The following is a 21,977-nucleotide window of genomic DNA, read 5'->3' as shown; positions in this document are numbered from 1 at the left end:
AAACTCATTTCATAAGGATCTACCTTATAAATACATGACCCCCCACCCCTGAGACACCTAGAGGAGACCCTGGGGTCCCTATTATGCCAAAACATTGTAGGTTATCCATTTGTAAGTGCCCCAAACACAAAAGTCGAGTTTGGGCACAATTTACTTTTTAAAAGCAGTCCTGCCACGCAGGGCTACTTTTAAACTGACCTCAGGCATCAGCAGTGCACACATGCAAGTGCAGAAAAAGCTGCTGGCCTCTAAACTGCCATTCCCTATTGTGGACTAGGGACTTCTAGGTAGTTTTAATCCCCCTGCCCTATTATTTAATGGAGTCTGATAGGGTAGGTCATGCCAATCACAGGGGTACCCCATAACATAGTGTACCATAGAGTATGTAGGCGTTTTAACTGTATTCTAAATGTGTCTCTCTCAGCATAGCACTGGCCCTGGGCCTAGTTAGGCAGAGCCCAGGGTCAGTCAGAGGCCGTTACCACCAGTACCATTCAGCAAAAACTTGGGGGGTGCCCAGGGCACAGGATGACTTTGCAACAGTCATGTACTTAGGAACACTTCAGATTCGATACTGGGGTACCCTTGTCAGTCCCTAGTATATGGTACATATCTACCCAGGGCATAGGTACCCCAGAGGCCTCCCATGGGCTAAAGCATTTATTATGCCACCCATGAGAGGCCATGAAAAATGTAACTACATGCCTGCCATTGCAGCCTGTGTAAGATGGTGCATGCACCACTTGCTTTAGATATAGGTTTACTATATCTTTAGGTCACTGCACTTAAAACCTATTAGTCACCCCATTAGCAGGCCTTGACAATCCTGGAGGCAGGGTGCTGAGTTTTACATGAGAGGGTGCCCCTGCATAAGCAGAACACCCCTGCAGAGTTCGGAGCCCATTCTCCCAGGTTGTCGGTGGCGCAGCCCGACATATAGGTAGAGGTGCATTATATGCTCGAGTAAAATGCTATCTGCAACAAACCATGTCGTGTTTGGCATCAAACACCTTGGAATCAGGCCTCCATACCGTATGATTCCACCCTTCAGAAGCAAGCTTGGTCGGGCCCCTGGTCTTCCCACTACCAGCCTTCTCGACCCGGACAGCACAAAATGGTTGCTGCCGACCAGAGACACATTTCTGCCCTCCTGCTGCTGAGCAAAGCTTGAGCAGAGGAAGACAGCACAATAGGCATCCTGTCACAGGGAGGTGTGACCACCTCCCAGACAGGATTTAGTGTATTGGAGCTGGGTGGGTGCCTTCCAAAGTGCCTGAAAGTCTGCACGAGGGGCACATTTGGTGTCCCTGTTCATAGGCCAGTTAAAACCAGTCCTGGGAGCCGTTAGCCCCTGCTCTGGTGCATAAGTGGGCAAAGGACATGGGAGTAACCCCCCCCCCCTGTCCTGATCCTCCCCTGGGAGGGTCCCCTGAATTTGTCCAACATTCTCCCCTTGGTACAAAAGGGCTTACCTGGCTATAGAACCATAGTTTCGACATGGACAAGATTCTGATCAAGAAACCACTGACCTTCGACCGTCTGAACACTCTGGACTTTGCTGGATTTCGACTGAGCCCGACTTCGTCTCCCTCTACGTCCAAAGCATCGTCTGTGCTTGTGCACCATACAGGCTCTGTGCAGCACCATTGGAGCATCAAGGACAACTGAAGTATCTCCAGTGGGGTGAAGGAGTCACTCCCCTGCATTCGCAGGCAACGAAATGCAACTGACGGGTCTGCTGATCCTGAGCTACTGCGGCATCTGAAGGCTCCAACAACACAGGAGGTGGATTCCTATGTTTCTTGAGGTCGAGCTGCCCTTTCACTGAGTTTGAGGCCGGTATCCCTTGTGGGCATCGAATAACCCAAACCCCTTGTACCATGTACTTTTGCAAGTGCATATGCTTGTTGGCCTTTCCCAACTAAGTGCATTGGGCTATGGATAGCCCCAAACTCTGCGCATATTTTTTACAAGGACTTTGGTCTCCTCGCACTCTGTGCCACGCAAGCTGAGACTTTGTGAAACTGCTAGAGGTCCCCTCGCAACTCCTGTGCCTTCGGCCTGTGGGTACACTTGAGGGACAACACTGCTTTCCTTGGGCTCCCCTGGTTGCTCCATGCTTGCCCTGACTCCCCTTGCTGTGGTGAGTCCTCTGGTCCATGCTGGGCCAGAACATTACCTTCTTTTTGGGTTGCCGCTGCCAAGGCTTGTTGGTGCTCCTGCTGGAAACCGACTCCTCAGCACTCGACATCCATTGTGGCACAGCTCGTATCTGGCTCCTGGTTGTCCTCGACATCTCCTGGTCCCTGCAGCTAGAGAGTCAAGGTCTCCATCTTCACACCTGAAGCACCTGACATTGGTGGGCATTTGTCTACCGAGCCCCTGGTCACTCCTGAGTGACCCAGACTCTGTCCCCTCTGCTTTCAGACTCCTTCCATCGAGAATCCACCTGTGGGTTCCACCGGACACTTTTCTTCTTTCCAGAAGTGGCTTTCTTTGACAACTCCCATTGAGACAACTGCGGTTTCCGACGCCTCTACAGCCTTATGCACCCGGCTTCCCTGGGATAGTTAACTATATTACTTTGGTATTCACAGGTGGGGTGGCTCTCCAACCATCTATGTTCCAAAGGGTTTGTTCGTAATCCACTGGGAAGGGTCCTTAAACTGTAAAACTGCAACAGCGACTCTCTCATTGAATTGCACGTAGCACAGGGTCGTGTTCTCACACTGTACCCGTCCTCCGTGGGGTCCCTACTTACTCACAGGGGGTGGTTCCTTGGGATCCCAGTGATTCTACAATTCGTGGTTCTTATACCACTATTTTAGTATATGGTTTGGTCTCCCCCTGGAGCCACTGTGTATTAGTGCTACTTACGATTGTTTCTGTGCTATAGTATTGTGTGCTTTGTGTTTATCTGCGTGTAGCAGATACTGTGAGGTATTTAATAATGATACACATTTTTATAACTACTGTGTGGTTCTCCTTTCATTTAACCAATACTATAAGGTTGCATTCTGGTAAAACAAGCTGCTTAATATTCCTTCAAGACTAAGCCTGAAGGCTGCTCTCCACAGCTAGCACTTGGATAGCTTTCTAATGTTATCTTTGACCTCTTAAATCACCATAAGGGTTGTTTGGACTGGTGCAAGGTGCCCACTTTAATTAGTGGACATCATATACTAGGCCAACTTCTCACATAAGATAAAATAAAAAATAAAACCTGACTTACAGCTATCTCAAGTAGTTTTTGATATAACTATTACAACCAATAGGTGAAGTAAGTTAAGCAGTCCAATAGTAACGAATAGACTATTAATGACAAATATCTGTCCTTCATGCGCCAATTGTCTTTTGTTTAGGCACACAGGATATGTGTCATGTTTTGATGGTGTACCCTCCGCCCAGTCTAAAACATAAAGTCATTCGTATTTTTGGGAGTGATTTTTAGGTAATTTAGGAGAGTCTGTCCCAGAATGTTTACCCCAGTTTTTAAATATAGGTATTCTTACACTGTCTGAGGAATAGGCAAGCAAATACATCTTCAGACACCCTCAACTTCTGCACACTGGAAGGGGCCGGATTTAATACAGCCGGTATGGCAAAGCTGCATGAAAGACAAGTTTGAGGTATGCGGAGCGTTGTGGGTAAGAGACGTTAGTGGTATCCAAGCAATTCAGACCGCCTTGGATTCCCTTGTGTGTACAGTTTTTAGTAATGTTAGAGTTTATTAGGTTTCTCTGGGTGGCGACCGAATACAGGTTTAAATTCCACAACTATCCACATTGCTAAAATGGTCAATTTTGCTAAGGAATATGTAATGTCTTCACACTGTGTTTTTGGGCCTTTCATGTTACAGGCGCTAGGCCAAGTCTCAGAAGTGAAGTACCATTTTTATCAGAAGAAGTGTGAGAATGCTAGGTGGTAGGACTTTTGTAGCTCACTACAGATTCTGGAACTTTCCCTCACGCAAACTTGGAGAAAATGTGCAATTTTAGGCAAATTTTAGGTTTGCAGGGCATTGAAGGTAAGAAAATGTAGAAGGATACACGCAAATCAAACTACACTGGACTTCCCTGGGTATTTAGTTTTCAGAAATGGCTGGGTTTGATAGGATTCCCTGGATGGTAGCTGGGCATGGCTTAAATTCAGTAGTTACCCACATAGTCAAGAGTTGACTTTTATTGGAGAACATTTGATGTCACCATGTTGTGTTTTGAGGCCTGTCATGTCGCATACATTAGTGCCAGGCACACATGTGGTACCATTTTTATTGGGAGAAGTGTGGAAACACAAAATAGTAGAACATTTCTTAATACGAATTGGATGTCTTACAATTTTTGGATTCCAATCATAAATTCAGATGTTTACAAATGACCACTGTTTCTAAACTCAGTATCTTTTACATAGGTTTTGGGCCCTGGATGATGATGAATGGAACAAAGTCAGGATGGACCCAGGGATATTTGCAATCTCTGTCAGACTTAGACTCATAGGGACTGATTTACAAGAAAGTGACGCATCTGTAGAGATGCGTTACTTTCCCTGTGCCAACATGCCAAATCCTTGCGTCACCATGGATGCGCCGTATTTACAATACTGCGCACCATGGCGCAAGGATTGACAGATGCGTCAGAAATTCTGACGCATCTGTTGACGGAAAAGTCACGCATTGCTGGAGTTGTGTCGCAAGCACGACGCAACTACAGCAATGCTCAGGGGCGCCCTATGCCTATCATGCTGCGTCACTCCTTACGCCTGCTTCAAGCAGGCGCAGGGTTTTGACCAAGCATGGACGTAAAAGTGACTCAGGGAAATCTTGTAGATTTCACTGCGTCACTTTTATGGGGCTTCCTGCGACGGAACGCCCACCCTGCATACATTAAACCTTACACAGGTTTAATGTGGCGCAAGGCTTTACAACGTGACGTATCTCCCTAGATGCGTCACGTTGTAAATGGTCCGCAACTTTTACGCTGCCGCTGCGTCTCATAAGTGATGCAACAACGGTGCTAAAATGGTGCAAGGGGCTTGTAAATCTGCCCCATACAATTTAAATATCTGCATCACATGTACTTCTACCTCTCTAGCTGTGGCTGATGGGCAGAGCCCCTTCAGCAGCATGTTGGCAATGTGCGAGAAATTGGGTTACTGGTTGAGAGGGATAAAACGCTAAACCAGCAGTAATCACAATTTGGCCAGGGTGAAGTCACAAGCAAACTCCAAATTAACCGGTGCCAACCCTCTGGTAGCTTATGCAAAAACAACAGTTGATGGACAGAATGAAGAACAATGTCATACATTCACCCCTGTACAGAGATCTGGGCCTAAATCCATCGATTTTTTGCTCACCATGGCATTCCAGTTTGAACCCAGCCATATGCAATTCAGTCTTGACCCTGTGCCTCATGGCAACAGTCCAGCCCAAACTGCCAAGCCAGGTCCTCCCTGGACTGAAAACAAGCATCCTAGGACTGGTTTCGGGGTTTCACCCCACTTCAGCCAGGATAGCTTGATTCCAGTGGCATGGAGAGCACGGGACCCACGTCTGGACATACTGGTAGCTTGGCACAAAACGTTCAGGCTCAACTTAGAGGCAATGTATTAAGCTTTTATGCAGCACTTCAAACAGTAATGAAGTGAATAAAAAACATAAAGTTAAATCAATTATTTGAGACCAAAACAATAAAAATCCAATCAGTAGAACTGGAGATATGCAGTTTTAAAGATCAAGTGAAAATTGCACCAAAAAGCACAAAGCACCATCTGTGGTTATCTAGTTGCGCAAGACCGATACAAAGTCACAAGTTCAGGCTGACTGCGATGGAGAATGGGCGGGGTACAGGGACCAAGTTAGGCCCACTGAACAAAGTACCTTAGATTCTGGTTGCGACGTGTTGTATAGCAGAGGCGATGTGAGGTCCTTGCATGGAGATGTGTTGCGCAGTGGTGGCTCCAAAGGGAACTGCGGTGGCGATGCGAGGTCTGTGTGAGGAGATGCATTACGCAGCGGCGGTTCCAAGAAGCTGCAGTAGCGATATGATGTCTTGCATGGATATACGTCACACAGCGGTGGTTGAGGGGTGCTGTGGGCTGTGATGAGAACTTCTGCATCCAGGATGCGTTGTGCTGCGTCAATTCTGCACCTTCAGGCCAACTTACAAGGGTCTACTGGGCAGAGTCCAGGTGGTGGTTCAACGTGGTTGGAGCCTTTCATGTCCCTAAAGCTCTGATCAGGATGTCAGGAAACTAGCCCTTGAGTCACTCTGGTAGTCCTGAGTTCAAGCTACAAGTCCAGTCCTCACTCAGGCAGGAGGACAGCAGGCCACCACAGTGGCAGTCCTCTTGCAGCAAAGCAACACAGCAGTCCTTCTGCAGAGTCTTCCACAGGTCCAAATGTGTATTGAAGAGTGGGTCCAATTTTTAAACGTGGTGTGTTCTTTGAAGTAAGAGAAGTTTCTAGAGAATTCCCTTTGAAAATGCTTGAAGTTACCTCCTTTACCGTGACCCTAGCTCCAAGATGGCCGCATATACAAATGCAGGAGTGACAAGTCCTTTGAGTGAAGGCAGCTTTCAGTTGCCCAGCTCCCACCCCCTACTAGTTGAGGACCCATCCAGACACACCTAATACTGCAATTGTGTGGTTGTCTGGGAGGAGTAAAGAAAGTCCAACTGACAACTACACCCAGTCATGTGACCCAGGGACAGGCTGGATGTACTAAATAGCTAGGACAGGAAAATGCCATCTTACTAAAAGTTTTACAAAAAAGAGAATCTGGCTGCCATTTTTATCGTGCTGCTCTTTATTTGAGCAGACTGAGGGTCAATATTTATAATCCTTGGTCCTGGCTTAATTATTTTGCCATTATTTGCACATTTTATTATAACATTTAAACAGTTTTTCAAGTCTGAAATAGAATAATACACTGTTTAGTTCAAACTAAAGTTGTTCATTACAAACATTCCACAAAAATAAAAACATCGTTCATAAATTGTGCATTGTGCTCATCAACAACTCTCTTAGTTAGATGGGACTGTATGTCCTTTCCGAAAATATTTTGAATAAAACTAAATCTTCGCAAGGTGCTGGTGGGTACCCTCTGAACTATAACCATGTGAGGGATAAGATGGGGGGAGCAAATTAGGGTGAGAACACATTTACAAACTAAAAAAATCCTAAATACCATTGAAGGAGATTCCAAGTAGCTGCGGGTATTAGAATCACGTTGGTGGTACATTTGAACAAACACCCCTGCTCAGCTCTTTTTCACTTACGAATCTGGAACTTCTATTTTATTAACCTAAGTTGCATTACGTTTACACCATCTCACATTGCAGTCTATACCTGAAAAACTTGATTGATCTGCACACACAGTTCTTTACTGAGAAATCTTGCTCTTTATTCCAAAAAAACATGGCCTTTTTACAACAGTAAAGGGTGCCAAAGAGGCGGGATTTCATATCTAAAGGTTACTTCGGCCTGCATTACGATTGGCCTGTAATCATTTGTTCCTTTTATTTCGCCATCCCGGCAATCTGGGGGCAGGGAAATACAGGGAATTATGAGTATATAGAAAATAACATGGGGAATTTTCAAGCACTACGCCGATTTCCGCATATTCCTCCCAGAGACCCCATCTACTTGAAGCCGGTAAAAGCGCCGGTGCATACCGCCATCAGCAGGTTTTCTGTAGAACTGATTATTCCAATGGGCCAGCACCTTCCGTTATGGCCTTTCAGAATGAACAGGCCACTAGTAACAACGGTGTTTTAATCAATAAGTGAAGTACCGAGGGCCTTATTTATTAAGGCCTGCGTCACTTTTGAGCCACTGTTGTGTCACTTTTAGTGACACAGCGGCAGCGTAAATATTGCGGCATGTTGTGCCATATTTACGAAGTGACGCATCTAGGCAGATGCCTCACTTCATAAACCCTGCCCTACATTATAGCTGCGTCAGGTATAATGTATTCAGGGTGGGCGTTTCCCCGCAAGAAAGGGTCGAAGGAGTGGCGCAGTGAAATGGATAAGATTTCTTATAGGATGCCAATGCGTCAAAGCAGGCGTAAGGGTGACGCGGGCCCTTTCACTTGTGAAAGGAACATTGCTGGAGTTGCGTCACGCTTCCGACACAACTCCAGCAATGCACCACTTTTGCGCCAACAGATACGTCAGTAGTACTGACGTATCTGTCTTTCCTTGCAACATGATGCGTCATACAGTAAATATGAGACATCATTCGTGTCAATGAGGGCGCACTCAGAAGTGTTGCATGGCTGCTTTTACCCAGCGATGCGACACTTCCCATAGATGAGGCCCTGAGTTTGTTAACCATTGAATGGGTCTGGCGTTGCTTATTACCCCTTTAAAGCCCCCGTAGGTACCCCTTTCACTTACAGACGTCCGGCTGCTTCACGCTCAAGGTGATCCCTTTGATGTTGCATGCTTTGATGTAGGACGAGAAGGCAGCACAGATGCAGAGTTTACCGTCCTTACAGGAACAGGAGCCATATATGCATTTCTACCAAGAAAGAAAATAAAGAAAGTGTTATTCATGATGGAGATGCATTTTTTCATGGATTCATCCCGCTCTTTAATCTGCACCGTCACCCCTTATTTTTGTAACATTGACTGCCCCCACTGAAAGGTGGCTTAATAATTTGTACTTGAAAAGTGCAACTTTGTGCTGACGGCTACCCACCTCAATGACTGCCAATGGCCTAATACAACTTATTAAAGTACTACTTCTATCTTCAAATTGTCAGCTAGCCAAGTCTTGCACCCCAAGAATGTTGTATTTCCCTGGTTTGACATTTTGCATAGATTACACCCACAGGAGACTGGCTCAAGCAGAAAATGTCTCACAGGATAAGTCAAACCAAGGTCAAGAGGCCTTTTTTCTCAAAACAGCCCCTTGTCCACAACTTGCGTGACTTTTGAACGCAGGCCTTCATGTTCAGTTTTAGCTTAAAACACTGGAAGTACCTTTGTCAATTTGACATAGGTTTTGCGAAATTTTGTGAAAAGAACAACTTGGAATGTCTCTCCCCCCTAACCTCATCCCATATTGTAATTGTAATGCATGTTTGTTATGTTAGAAGAACCTATGCACGGGTGTAAAGGGCATTGGAATCTGGGAGATCTTCTACAAACTCACTAACAGCCAATGCAGACTGTAGCAGTATTTTCAGGTGAGTTGTATGCCAATACCAAGGACATTTATTTATATGTATGTATGTATCTACTTATATATGTATCGTACACACGCTGGAAAACGTGATAGCTTTGAGGTGCCTGACGGTGGACGCAGTGTAAGAGCTCCATGATTTGCAGGTTTGGGGGGGCGATGAGAGGAAGATATTTACTTTGTACGTCGATGATGTTCGTCAGAAAAGATGCATTTTTTTCTGTAGGATGTTTGATTGGGTGCACTGTGGACACGTGGAAGCAATTCGATATCAGAGGTCAGTGACTAAGAAGCGTTTGTTTCTTCTGCTCTTGAATTTATTTCTCAGAATCGTCGAGAGGTTATCCTGCTCGAAACTACCACGGTGGATGGAGTTTTACCATTTGCAGGGGCATAGCTTCGTTGGGGTGTGTTTGGGCTATTACACCCCCCAGATAAATGCATTCTTGGCTTAGTAGTTGGGTCTGGACGCTGGGTGGCATATTTACATCAGAATGGCGATCATGGTGTTACGCCAGAATTGGTAACACCGCATTCTGACATTCTGAAAACGCAGGGATGTGCCTATTTACAATAATATGACGCACCCCTGCATTTACTCTAGCACTGGCGCTAAATTTAGCTGCCAACGCAGGCACCCTTGAACCATAGTGCAAGGGTGCCTGCGTTGCGGGGAATGATTGTTCTTGTGCAGGAAGGTGTCCATTCCTGCACATGAACAATAACTAATTGCGATTTGTAACTTATAAGTGTGCTGCAGAATGCAGCACATATAGAAATTGCAACTCGTCATCATTTAATGATTATTTATGGGCAGAAAGGTGTCCCTTCCTGCACATGCACAATCACTAATGGCGATTTGCTTTTTCTATGTATGTTGTAGAATGCAGCACACATAGAAACAGCAAAAATGAGGAGAAATTAATCATTTCTCCTTTGTGTGCCAGATTAAGCCCAAATTTTCCCGGATTGATTTTTGGCGCTTCCCCATATCTACGCCAGCCTTGTAAATAGGGGGCAGTGTCAAAAAGCAATGGGTGGTTGTGGTGGAATGTCAACTGCAACACCTATTGCCTGTCCCTTTCACTCTAAGTGCTGCGTGAAAGGGGCATTATTAACAAGGGGGCGTCAAGCCAAGTTAAATGGCTTAACGCCGCATTAAGCCACATTAAGTGGCTTAACGCTGCGTTGTAAATGAGGCAAAGCAGTTATCGGCAGAACGTCAAAGAAGTGATGTTCTGGTGGGGATAAACCCTTGTAAATATGCCCGTGGGTCTGTTAGCTGTGTGTCAGATTTTCCTGTTGTGAGCCAAGAATGAAAGTCAAAACTGTGACCTTTGATAAAACCAGGGAGAAATAGAGTGAGACAGAGGTACCATCTGGTGGCTGAATTTCGGAATCTGAAATCAATTCCATTTTCCTGCTTGTCCAAATTGTGTGATCCTGTCCACATATTTTAGTTCATAGAGCATCCTTTTGGTTTATTATCACATGTGAGAGCACTTTTAAATACTTCAGTTTAGGATGTGCACAGTACAAGCGCCTCTTTTGTTTGATTTAATAGACTGTAATGTTGCTCCATCTAAAATATGAATCTAGGCCACGTTTAAGGCTTACATGAATACTGACTTTTCCTCTTAGTTCACTAATGGCAAGTCTGTCTATGCGTTGATATATTCTGATCTACTAAGGCGAAATGCTCAAGCATTTTAAAGAAATACACTCTTTTGAATTGTGAAGAGGTTGTATATAATTTTTACATTATGTTTGTTTCACAATATACATGCCAAATTGTTCATGGCTTGGCTCGTACATGGACTCTTAGAGCCAAGCCAGACCCATGGCTCGGGTCTGGCTTGTCCTATTAATTTGCTGGTGCCCTCTCCACTATTTGCGACTCAGGGTTAGTACTTGGGGCGTTGGTCACTTGAAAATGGGATTTGTAAAAGGTGAGGACTAGAAACATGGAGCCCTCCCCAGATGCACCAATTTAACAATGCTACTATCAAGGCTTCTTGTAGTAGAGACGAACAAAAGTGTGAGCATGCATTGAAAATACATTTAAAATAAGCGATCCCAGGGTACGGGCTCTAGGTCATTGTGTTATATGTGACCATAGTTATGAGTTCCAAAGGAGAACTATCAGGCTCAGGTGGGACGGGCAGGGGTGTATCTTCAGCGGGGGTGTGTGGCACCCCTCAAATGCATTTTTGATTTGGTAGTTAGGTCTGGGGACGCTGATTCAGGTCTGCTGTGTCTGTGTCAGTGTTTCTTGTCATTCCCATGTCACTAATTTAGGGCCAGATGTATGAAAATACCATTTTACGATTTCCTAATTGCGAATCACAAGGATTCACAATTAGGAAATCGCAAAATGGAATGTATGAAGGTGTGTAGTACACTTTTTGCAATTCCTAGGGGTTCGCAAATGACCTACCTCAGGAATATTAATGAGGTAGGTCGCAATTTGCGACCCCCTAGGAATCGCAAAATTCACAGTGATTGTGGCCTGGTGAGATCAACAGACCACCATGTCTGTGATTGCTTTTAAATAAAGCATTCTTTTTTTTTGTAAAGCACCCAATTTTCCTTAAAGGAAAACAAGATGCTTAACAAAAAGAAAAATGAAAAATTTTCTTTCCATTTTTTAAGAGCAGGCAGTGGTTCCACAGACCACAACCTGCTCTTAAAAATGCTTTTACAAACATTCACAAAGGGACCCCTTCCCATTTGCGAATGGGTTACCACCAACTTGAAGTAGGTTGTAAAATGCGAATGTTTTGTGACCGCATTTATGGTCACAGAACATTCAAACATACCAATGTGATTCGGTATTAGGAAGGGACACCCTAAACACACCCCTTCCTAATAACGAATTGCAAACCCATTTTGCGATTCGGTAACAGGTTACCAAATCATGAACTTGGGTTTGCTACACCCGAAAAGCATTTTTTGCATTAGCAAACGGGCAGATTCTGCGATTCTGCCCATATGCGAACGCAAAAAGGCTTGATACATCTGGCCCTAAGACCTTTAAACATAACTTAAGTATTTATAGTTACTGGTTTACCAAAAACGTATTAAAACTACACCCATTGAAGTGCTCCTTGAATGGGTGCAAATATACTACTTTTTGGAATTCACAAACATTGGAAATAGTAGTCTTGGAAAGCTGCACCAGTCTCAAGTTTCAGGCATTCTACTGACAATCAAACACCAAAGAAGTAATGGGATGAATGCTTGAAAATAGTCTAAACACTGGCAATGGCTTGGGGCAGTATTCCAACACACTGTTTTTTTGCCCACTGCACCACTCCGAACAGAGGCATTACTAATGCAATCGGTACTGATCCTGATCCACATGGAAACAATCCATCCTGAACCCTGGTCATCTTACCCCTCCACCCTGCACTTCTTTTAAGGTTGGAAATCTGAGGTTCACACCCCCTGAATTTTACTTACTAAACTACGCCCCTGATTATTTGATTTTAGTTCTTGCAGAAAGGACAGTGCTGACCCTTCCTTGTAGCTGTAGAGCTGGGACCTGGGGCTTTGAATGTGATTATGGAGTTGACTCAAAGTCAAAAGTGAATTTTGTAGTGCGTGGTGGTATCTTCTTTTTTATGGGAAATAGACCATGGATAGAGGTCAATTGCAACATTTTTCATCATTTATAATCTTTTAAATTGGTAGGCAGGAAGGCTACTGTTGAGGGCTCTCTGTAGTATGTGGAGTGATTTTCAGATTAGATGAATGGTAAGGTCTTCATTAGGATCTTCATTTGAAAGAAGAGAGATTTTGCTGCTACTGATCCTATATGGGTGTCCAGGCTATAGTCAGTCCCAGATAATTCCAAGTTTCTGACCTTTGTTTTAATGAAATTGTTTTCCTCAGTAGGCAGGTAGGTGGGTGCAGACAGAGGGTGAATTGGACCAATGATTTCTGTCTTGGAGGTATTTAGTTTGAGGTTGTTTTGCCCCAGTAAGAACAGTATTGAGGTGGGCTTTTACTGGTGTTATGAGTTGGTTTGCATCTCCTGTGACTTCTGTTCATGCGTCATGTGCACATGAGAAAAGGAGGAATAGTCGGCCCTTCAAGAGTTTTACATAGATTTTGAATAGTGATGGTGACAATGGGAACACCTGGGGCCCTTGCAGTTGACCAGGCTTGGAGAGTGCGAGAAATTGGGTTATGGGTTGAGGGGGGTGAACACCCTACTCAAGCTACAACCACAATCCTTGCCAGGGTAAACCACAAGAGTCACTATATAAACCTGCGCTTAAGCAGTTTGCCACAAATGCAGTCAGGTTTAAGTTAGCTGCACTGTGTAAAGTATTTATGTGCCCCACAAACAGAAATAAAGTGAAAACATAACACAAAAAAAATCTGAAACCAATTTAGAAAAATGGAGAAAATTGTAATTAATAAAATGATACCAAAATGAATTGAATCCAATCTGTACAATGAGAGTTATGAATTTTTAAAACTATTAGTGGAAATAGCATCTAAAAGATCAAAGCACCATCTGTGAGAATCTGGACACGCAAGATCAAGGTAAAGTAAAATATTGAGCCGACTGCAATGAAGCGCAGGGTAGATCAGACCTGTTCTCGGCTTACCTTTGGGCTTAGAAAATGTCTTGAAGAAAAGTCCAGGAGAAGGTAGACTTCAGCGAGCCAAGGTAGTAGGCTATGTCCAAGGAGGATTCAACTTTGCCGGGAAGCCACTGGACTGTCTCAGTAAAGCCCCCGAACGATGGTGGGAAAAAGCTCTTTGTGAGAAAAGCTGGAATCCCAGGTTGTCGTCATCGACAGGGAGCCGGTTGCTGGGGAACCTGGAAAAGTCTTTTACCTTCGGACTTAAACAACTTTTTAGAAGACAAAAAGTTCCAGCGGAACGAAGCTACAGGCTGTAACCAAAGAGGGCAGCACAATGCCAGAGACTATTGCAAAGAGGTCCAGTAGAACAGGATTTACTGCTGCACAGAAGAATATAGTGTGAGCTAAGGCGAAGTCAGGCCAACCAGCGATGCACATTGGACGGATGGGATAGCACGTAGATCCAGGTTTCCTACCAGTTCTCCAGGAAATCTTTTGTGAATATCTTTCAAAGTTCCAGATTTTAGAGTTAGGCAGGAGCAGCACATCTAACAGCACTTCTAAGGGTCCAGGACCTCGGGAGCATGATTTATTTGGTTGAGACTCACTCCAGCAGAGGCCAGGAGTAAGGCTCATAGCCTTAGGGTCTTGTCATGTTCCTGTAGCTCACACAGGATACTAGCCTACTAACCTTTGTAGTCACCTCTGGTGGTGCTGGGTTAAAGGAAAGTGTACAGTTCTTCAAGCAGCAAGGCAGTCCTCCAAGCAACTGGGAAGTCATCTGGTAGCAGCAGGGCAGTCTGCTCAGAGCTAAGGTAGTCTTTCTGAGGTCTTCCACAGGTCCAGATGCGTACTGAAGAGGTATCCTGAGGGTTAAATATTTATGCCTGATGACTGCCTTTGGAATGCACCTGGTAATGGAAAGTCCTTCACTAACCCCTGTCAAGGCTCCAAGAAGTCTCGGGTGAGAAAAGACTGGTGTCACGGTCCTTTGTGTGCTGGAGTCTAGCCCTTTGATGTGTAAGTGCGAAAAGGGAACAGCTCCAGCCTTAGCCGTCCTGGTAGGATGGCCCATCCTGCCCTCAACCAATCTCCTATTGTCTTTACTGTCTGGGAGGAATACACAAAGCCCAACAGCAGAGCCTTTCACAGTCACTGGGAATCCTTCCCCTGAGAACTTTTTTTTGGGCCTTTAGAGAACTCTGTTTTTATTTTTGTCTCCCCTCTTTCTTCTGGTGGGGACCCTGTTCACCATGTTGGTGATCCCCCACAAAAAAAATTCTTGTGGACCCTGGTGCTGACCCAGCTGTTGGCCTCCTTACTTCCTGACAAGTGATTCTTTCTTGAGGGGATATTTAATCATATCCCGCTTCCCTAGGGCCACAACATAATCCCTTCCCTCATTGGAAATGTGACTCCGAAAGACTGGCTCCTCAATCCTCCTAAGGACCCTGGGCATTTTTAAGGCAACCTAATATGAAATCAAAATCTAAGAAGAATAAAAAAAAAATCAAATTTGATTACAGATTATTTTTGGGATTTTTAGGGTTGCACAAAACACAAGTGAAGGATCCCACCACTAAACATCAATGTAAGAATTTAGGTTATTGGTGCAGGGGTGAACCCCTACTCAAACAACATCCACAATCTTTGTCAGGGTGAAATAATAAAGCCACTAATTAAACCTGTGCCTTACCCTCTGGTAGTTTGGCACAAAATCAGTCTGTCTTAACTTAGACGCCCAGTGTAACAGTAAACAATAATAAATTGAAAACATAACACAAGAAAAATAACAAACCAATTTAGAAAAATAGGGACCATTTTAATACATAGAATGACACCAAAACAAATTAAATTCAATCAATAGAATCAGAGTTATGAATTTTTAAAGTTTTTAGATTAAAATAGCGCCTAAAAGAGAAAGACGTATCTGGTTGTGTGAGACCAGGGCAAATTGAAAGGTTAAGGCTCACCTCGATGGTACATAGATCGCATATGAGGGGTGGATTGGGCCTGATCTTGGCTTGCATTCAGACTTAAAAAATGTCTTTGCATAAAGTCCAGAAGATAGAGTTCAGTGGGTTAAGAAAGAAGGCAGAGGAGCAGTCATTGTCGCCGGAGTGCCGCTGAACGAATTCTCGGTGAAGCTGTCAATGATGGTGGGAATATCATTGAGTGGAAAAGCTGAATTTCCAGCCGAGGAGTTTGTCGTCAATGGGGAGCTCGTCCCTGTCGAGCCCGGTAAAGATTTTTACCTTCAGACTCATACAACTTTTTGGAAATCAAAAACCTCCGATGAGACGAAGCTTCAACCTCTGGCCAAAGAGGGCTCTACATGGCCAAGCACTGTGGCCGAGAGGTTCTGCTGAACAGGATCTGCTACTGCAGAGAAGAATGTAGCAAGAGCTACCGCAAAGTCAGGCTGACAAGTGATGCACCTCAGGGGGATCGGCTGGCAGGTAGGACCCGGTGTTCTGTCGGTTTCCCAGGAAGTTTTAAGTCCCAAGTTTTAGGGTTAAGCAGGAGCAGCACCTGGGAGTCAAGGCAGCCCTAATAAAGTCTTCTACAGGTTCAGGAGAGTACTTAAGAGGTGTGCTGAATGTCCAATATCTAAATCTTGTGCCAGCCTTTGAAGCGACGGGATTCCCTATACTATCCCCACATCTGGCATTGGACATTATTTCTCTTCCTCTACTAAAGATCTAAAAGGTCTGGAGTTACAAAAAGCTGGTGTCAGGTTCCTTTGTATGCTGGAGGCTAGTCCTTTGATGTGTAAGTGGGGCAGGGAACAGCACTCTGCCCCAGGCCATCCTGCCCTCGCTTAGCCCCCTATTGTGACACAGGACACTGGCAGAGGCACAAATGGTTAGAACAAGAAAAAGCCAACTTTCCAAAAGATCACCATTTGCAAATCCAACTGAAGCTGGAGGAAAGGAAAACTGAGGTCTTGTTCACTCGTTTTTCAATGAAAAGTCAAGGTCTATAATCTTCCAAACATTTCATAATGGAGGAATGAAACACAGTCACCATGTAGGACTGCATTTCGCTGCCACTCAGTATCATATTCAGATAGAAAACACAAACACGAATGAAAGAGGCTCCTCCTCTTACATCATATTTGAATATCTAAGAAATCATCCAGCCCTGGTCCTTAGGAGAACCTGTAATATATATGGTTCGTTACACGTTGTCTATTAATTTTGGGTTTTCATGTTCAAACTACACTAATATGGAGGACGAATAAGGACTTTCTATGAAAAACAATTATTTTTCTTTCATTTTCCATATTTTATGATTATGGAACCCAGTATCGACATCGAGAGCGTTAAAAGGGGTCGCTCTGGTTTATAACTTTGGACAGGTTGAACACGGATTGTCATCTTGTTTATTAATGTGTGATTTATTTTGGGATATGGAAAAAGTTTGTATAGGTTTGCAATTCTTTTTGTTATCACTCTCTGTTCTTAAATATTGAGTAATATTATGTTAGTATGATAAAATGTTATAGTTGATTTACAGGTCGTGTTTATTAAATAGAATGCTCTCATGGGAAAAATAAAAAAGCTGAAAGAAACACAACCACCAACTGTTTTGTTTTTTTAACTTTCCAAAAGTGACATTTTTAAGAATTATGACTTAAAATCTAAGTTAACTATTAAAGAAGATTTTAACGACAATTCATTTGAGTCAAGACATGATATCCTTATCAGTTCCCAAACGCAAGTTAGCACTTATTAAATGTAATAATGTAACTCAATATTATCTAATGAGATTGATATGCCTTAAAGTAGTGAAAAACACATTTAGGAGTTTTTCACTACCAAGACATGTAAAACTAAAACCTACATGTCCTACTTTTAAAAAACAATGCACCCTGACCCACAGGGTTATAGAGCCTACCTTAGGGGGTGACTTACAAGTATTACAATAGAAGGTTTTAGGCTGGCAAAAGGTGTACTTTTCCTAGCCAATATGGCAGTTTAAAAGTGCACTACACAGTGCAAAGGTAGGCCTGACAAATGTTTAAAAGAGCTATTATAGTGGGTGGCACAATGAGTGCTGCAAGTTCACTGGTAGCATTTAAATTACAGGCCCTGGGTGCTTGTAGTACTATATACTAGGGGTTTATATGTTAATTAAATGTGTCAATCAGGTGTTGGCGAGTTTTATCATGTTTTAGGGAGAAGAGCACAAGCCATTTTCCCTAGTTAACTGTGGTAAAGTGTACAGTCCTAATGCTAACAAAAACAATTTTGTAAAACAGAGGGGGTGAATGCATAAAGTCTGGGGGAATACCACACCAAGGATGTGAGGTCTAATAGAGAGGATCCATATCTCCAAGTCTGAACCTTTTCAGACTAAAAGAGGCAACAATTGAAGCTTCTCCATCTCCCAGGTCTGATTGTCTGTTGGCGTAGGTCAGAGTGTAGATGAGAGGTGCTAGGTGTTCAGAGATAGGGACTGACATGTGTGTGAACCAAGTTTAATTAATAAGAAGGATGTGGTAGTCAATGGCTAAAATGCGGTCATAGATATCAGGTAGATCCTTTCTTGCAAATTTTACATTAATTAGTCATCATTGCAATTCACCCCCTGTTTTACCACTGATTTGTTAGTGCAGAGCTAGGTTTAAAAATAGAAAGATGTCAGATGGTCTCTTTAAGTGTGTTGTCATTGGCAGTTCCTTCAGCACCTAATTGGTACAGGGTATCGACATTGTACTAGACGAGTGGGGCATGGTATTTACTAAAGGGTTAAGGTCTGAACACAACTGTTTAGAGAACATAGGAAGAATTTCTGACTGACTCCAGGCGATTCCTGGCACTATTAGGCCCGAACAGACAGAGCCCCTACTAAACTTGGGAATAGACATCTCAGCTGGACACTCCAGCCTGATTCCTTAGGATAATTAAGAAAGTTCATTGATTAAGCATGTGGGCTGAAGAACTAAGAGTCTAATGGAGCCAGAAATATATCCACTATTTTTTCTCCCAACATGGAGGACGATTGCCTCCTGTGCCATTGGCATAGAATTCTCTCTGTTTCCCTCTCTTTTTCTTGTTCTCATTCCCTCTCAGGTCTGGAGGGATTTGCAGATCTGGGTGGTACCAATGAAGGGTTTTTTTCAGATGGAAGAGGTGCTTCTGGGAAGCATCCTTAATTTTCACACGGTCAGAAGACCACTTGAGCTTAATAGATATCTTCCGTATTTACTTCTTCAAATGAACAAGTTAATTTGCTGCTCTCTGGTGCGGTGGTAGTATGGTGCTGTATGTCTCTCCCTCATGCCATGAGCTGGAGGGACTCTTTGCAACAACTACATTCTTAAACTTTAAGACATGGAAACATGACATCATATTGCACATAGACATTGCCAGGGAGTGATGAGATTTTCACAGGATCTACTACCCAGTCCTGTCTATGTTAAAAGCACTTTCCTTAAATGTGTACCTATCCCTTGCTGTGACTCTACCACAACTGATATAAATCCTCCCACTTGAAGAAGGTGGTCTTTTCCACATGCAAGGGGATCAGAACATGATTTAAGTTATTCTGCTTCCAAGGATTTAAGTGAACATTGGTTTAGCATTGGTTGAGAGTGGACAACATGGAAATCACAGCAAGATGTTGGGTCACAAACAGAAGAAATTGTATTCCTTGGCATTTGAATTCCTTTCAGTCACTACCGCTGGAAATGGGAAGAAAGTCTGATCAGCAAAGTTGTGAAAAAAATCAGATGAGGAAGAAGCCAGCAGTGGTAGCTCATCATGGAGAAACACATGATACTCCACATAGGAGTTATAAGATGCACAGCTTAATTTTAAAAGATTGTTCTGGGGGCCAAGGAAGATTAGTTTTTTGTTTATGGGGATCTGTAAGTTCACACACCATTTGTGCATTTATGGCCTCGTTACAAGTGTTTTCATAATTCTCATTTGATTGGTAACACAAGACACTTCTGAATTAGGATTATGAGCAATGAGGGAACAGCATGCTCGCTATTTTCTTTTTTTGAATAATTGTTTTTTATTGAAACAAGCATCGAATCATATTAGACAATACAGAGGACACCGTCAATGAAATAAACAATAACGACATGTGGATGATAAGGATTACATTACAGCATAAGAAGTGAACATCACGGGGTAGGGGGGGAATACAGTTCAGGACATTCAGGCGGCGTACAGATCTCACCCCGATAACTATTCCAAGGGCTCCAAATACGTGCCCTCTTTCTAGCGACATATGCCGTTTTCTCCCTAAACATACACCAATGGAGATCTCTCTCCCAGGCCTCTAACGTATGTGGTTTAGCCGCTCCCCACAATTGAGCTATGTTTCTTTTGGCTGTCATGAATTCCAGGGTGGCCCATTGTGTCTGGTGAGTGTTAAGGTCTGTGGGTTCCCAAATGTTGAGGAGGCAGCGTCTCGCCTCCGGCAAAAGACGGGCATGCAGGACTGTGAATATTACCTCGTGTACCTTGTGCCAAAAGACGCTAACAAATTTGAATTTCCAAATGATGTGTAGAAAGGTTCCTAGCTGGCCGCACCCTCTCCTGCAGTCTCCCCTGGCAGTGACTCCCATGTGGACCAAGCGTGGCCCGGTGATGTACACACGGTGGAGGATTTTCAGTTGTACCAGTTTGAGGCGCGCCGGCATGGCGACCACTCTAGGCGATGACACCGCTTCCTGCCAATCTTCGTCATCGATCTCAATCCCGTCTCCCGTCCACTTCTCCCTCAACACCTGAAGGGGGCCGGTCATATTCTTTATTAGTTTTTCATATATTAGGGAAATCGTCTTTTCGGGTAGGTGGCCATCCAGGATTCTGTCCTCTAAGGGTGAGGCCACAGGAGGGGTCGTGCCCGCCGGAAGGAGCGTTGGAAGTGAGTGAAGGATTTGGGCATAGCGGAAGTATTCCGTAGCTGCTAGCTCATATTCAACCTGTAGCGTGTTAAAGGATTCGACTACCCCTTCCCCCCAGAGGACCTTAATTTGCGTAAAGCCGATGTGGTCCCATCTGTCGAAACCTTTTGTTCTCCATAGGCTGCCCAGCGATTCAGAATCCCAAAGGGGGGTCGGCAACGTTGGTTTACATCCCCACCCAAGAGAGTTGGTTGCATCATGCCAAATCTGAACTGAGTGTCTGGTGGGGCCTGTCAAGATATATCTATTGGGCCGCGAATAGAGCCCCTGTTGTAATTCCCTCCAGGGAGGAGCCATTTGTCCATGGCGTAGCCTGGGTCGTCGCCCCGTCCATAAGTTCCATGGTTTATGGCGGCTAAGTGCGCAGCCCAGTAGTATTTTTTAATATCCGGAAGGCTTATGCCTCCATCATACCAAATCAGGGTCAAATTATTTAAGGCGATACGTGGTTTACCATCCCACAGTAATTCTCTGCGAAGGCTCTCTATTTCTTTAAAGTATTGTGCGGGTACCGGATCAAGAGCATTTTGCAGGATATAAAGAAAACGGGGCAGAGACATCATTTTAAACAATGCTGATCTACCTAGTAAGGAAAGGGGAAGCGATTTCCAGCTTCTGATGTCTTTTTTGAGTCGGTGCAGTGGTGGAAGGAGATTTCGTGCATATCGGACTGAGGGATCATGAGAGATAAAGATGCCGAGGTATGTTAGCCCTGTTGTGTTGATCTGGATTGGCCTGTTTCCAGGGGAAATAGGGGGGATCTCCCCTTAGGGCGAATACCAAGGATTTACCCCAATTAATCGCAAATCCAGGGAATCTACCAAACACCGCCAGGATAACCAGAACCACTATCAGGGAGGCCAGATAGAGTAGGATGTCATCCGCATGGAGTGAAATACAGTCTTCCCATCCGGGGGACCATCTTAGCCCCCTTATCATTTGGTCCTGTCGGACCCAGCCTGCCAATGGCTCTAGGGCGAGGGCAAACAAAAGGGGAGAGAGAGGGCAGCCCTGGCGGGTTCCATGGCTGAGTGGGAACGCGGCAGACAATTTGTTGTAAACTACAACCTGCGCCAGGGGTTCCTGATACAGAAGACGTACCCACTGAATGTATTTAGGCCCGAATCCCAGTTTTACCAGAACGGCCCAAAGATACGGCCATTCAACTGTGTCGAATGCCATGGTCGCGCCTAGTGACACAATCACAGCCAATTCCTGTAGAGTTGAAGCTCTGCCCAGCACACCGTCAATCCTGCGAAAGTTC

The 21,977-nt window shown here is 44.3% G+C and overlaps 1 protein-coding gene across 1 annotated transcript in view; it reads right to left on the bottom strand.

The window, feature by feature from the left end:
• Positions 1-21,977, bottom strand: part of LOC146860841 (uncharacterized) — a 915,295-nt gene that overhangs the window by 619,172 nt on the left and 274,146 nt on the right. The window contains exon 16 of the mRNA XM_085646176.1: positions 8,398-8,521. Within this exon, the coding sequence (XP_085502302.1) occupies positions 8,398-8,521 (124 nt within the window). The remainder of the gene's footprint in view (positions 1-8,397; positions 8,522-21,977) is intronic.

Source organism: Triturus cristatus, chromosome 3_1, assembly GCF_964204655.1.
Source record: "Triturus cristatus chromosome 3_1, aTriCri1.1, whole genome shotgun sequence".
Lineage (NCBI taxonomy): Eukaryota > Metazoa > Chordata > Amphibia > Caudata > Salamandridae > Triturus > Triturus cristatus.
This window is presented reverse-complemented; position numbering and strand designations above follow the sequence as displayed.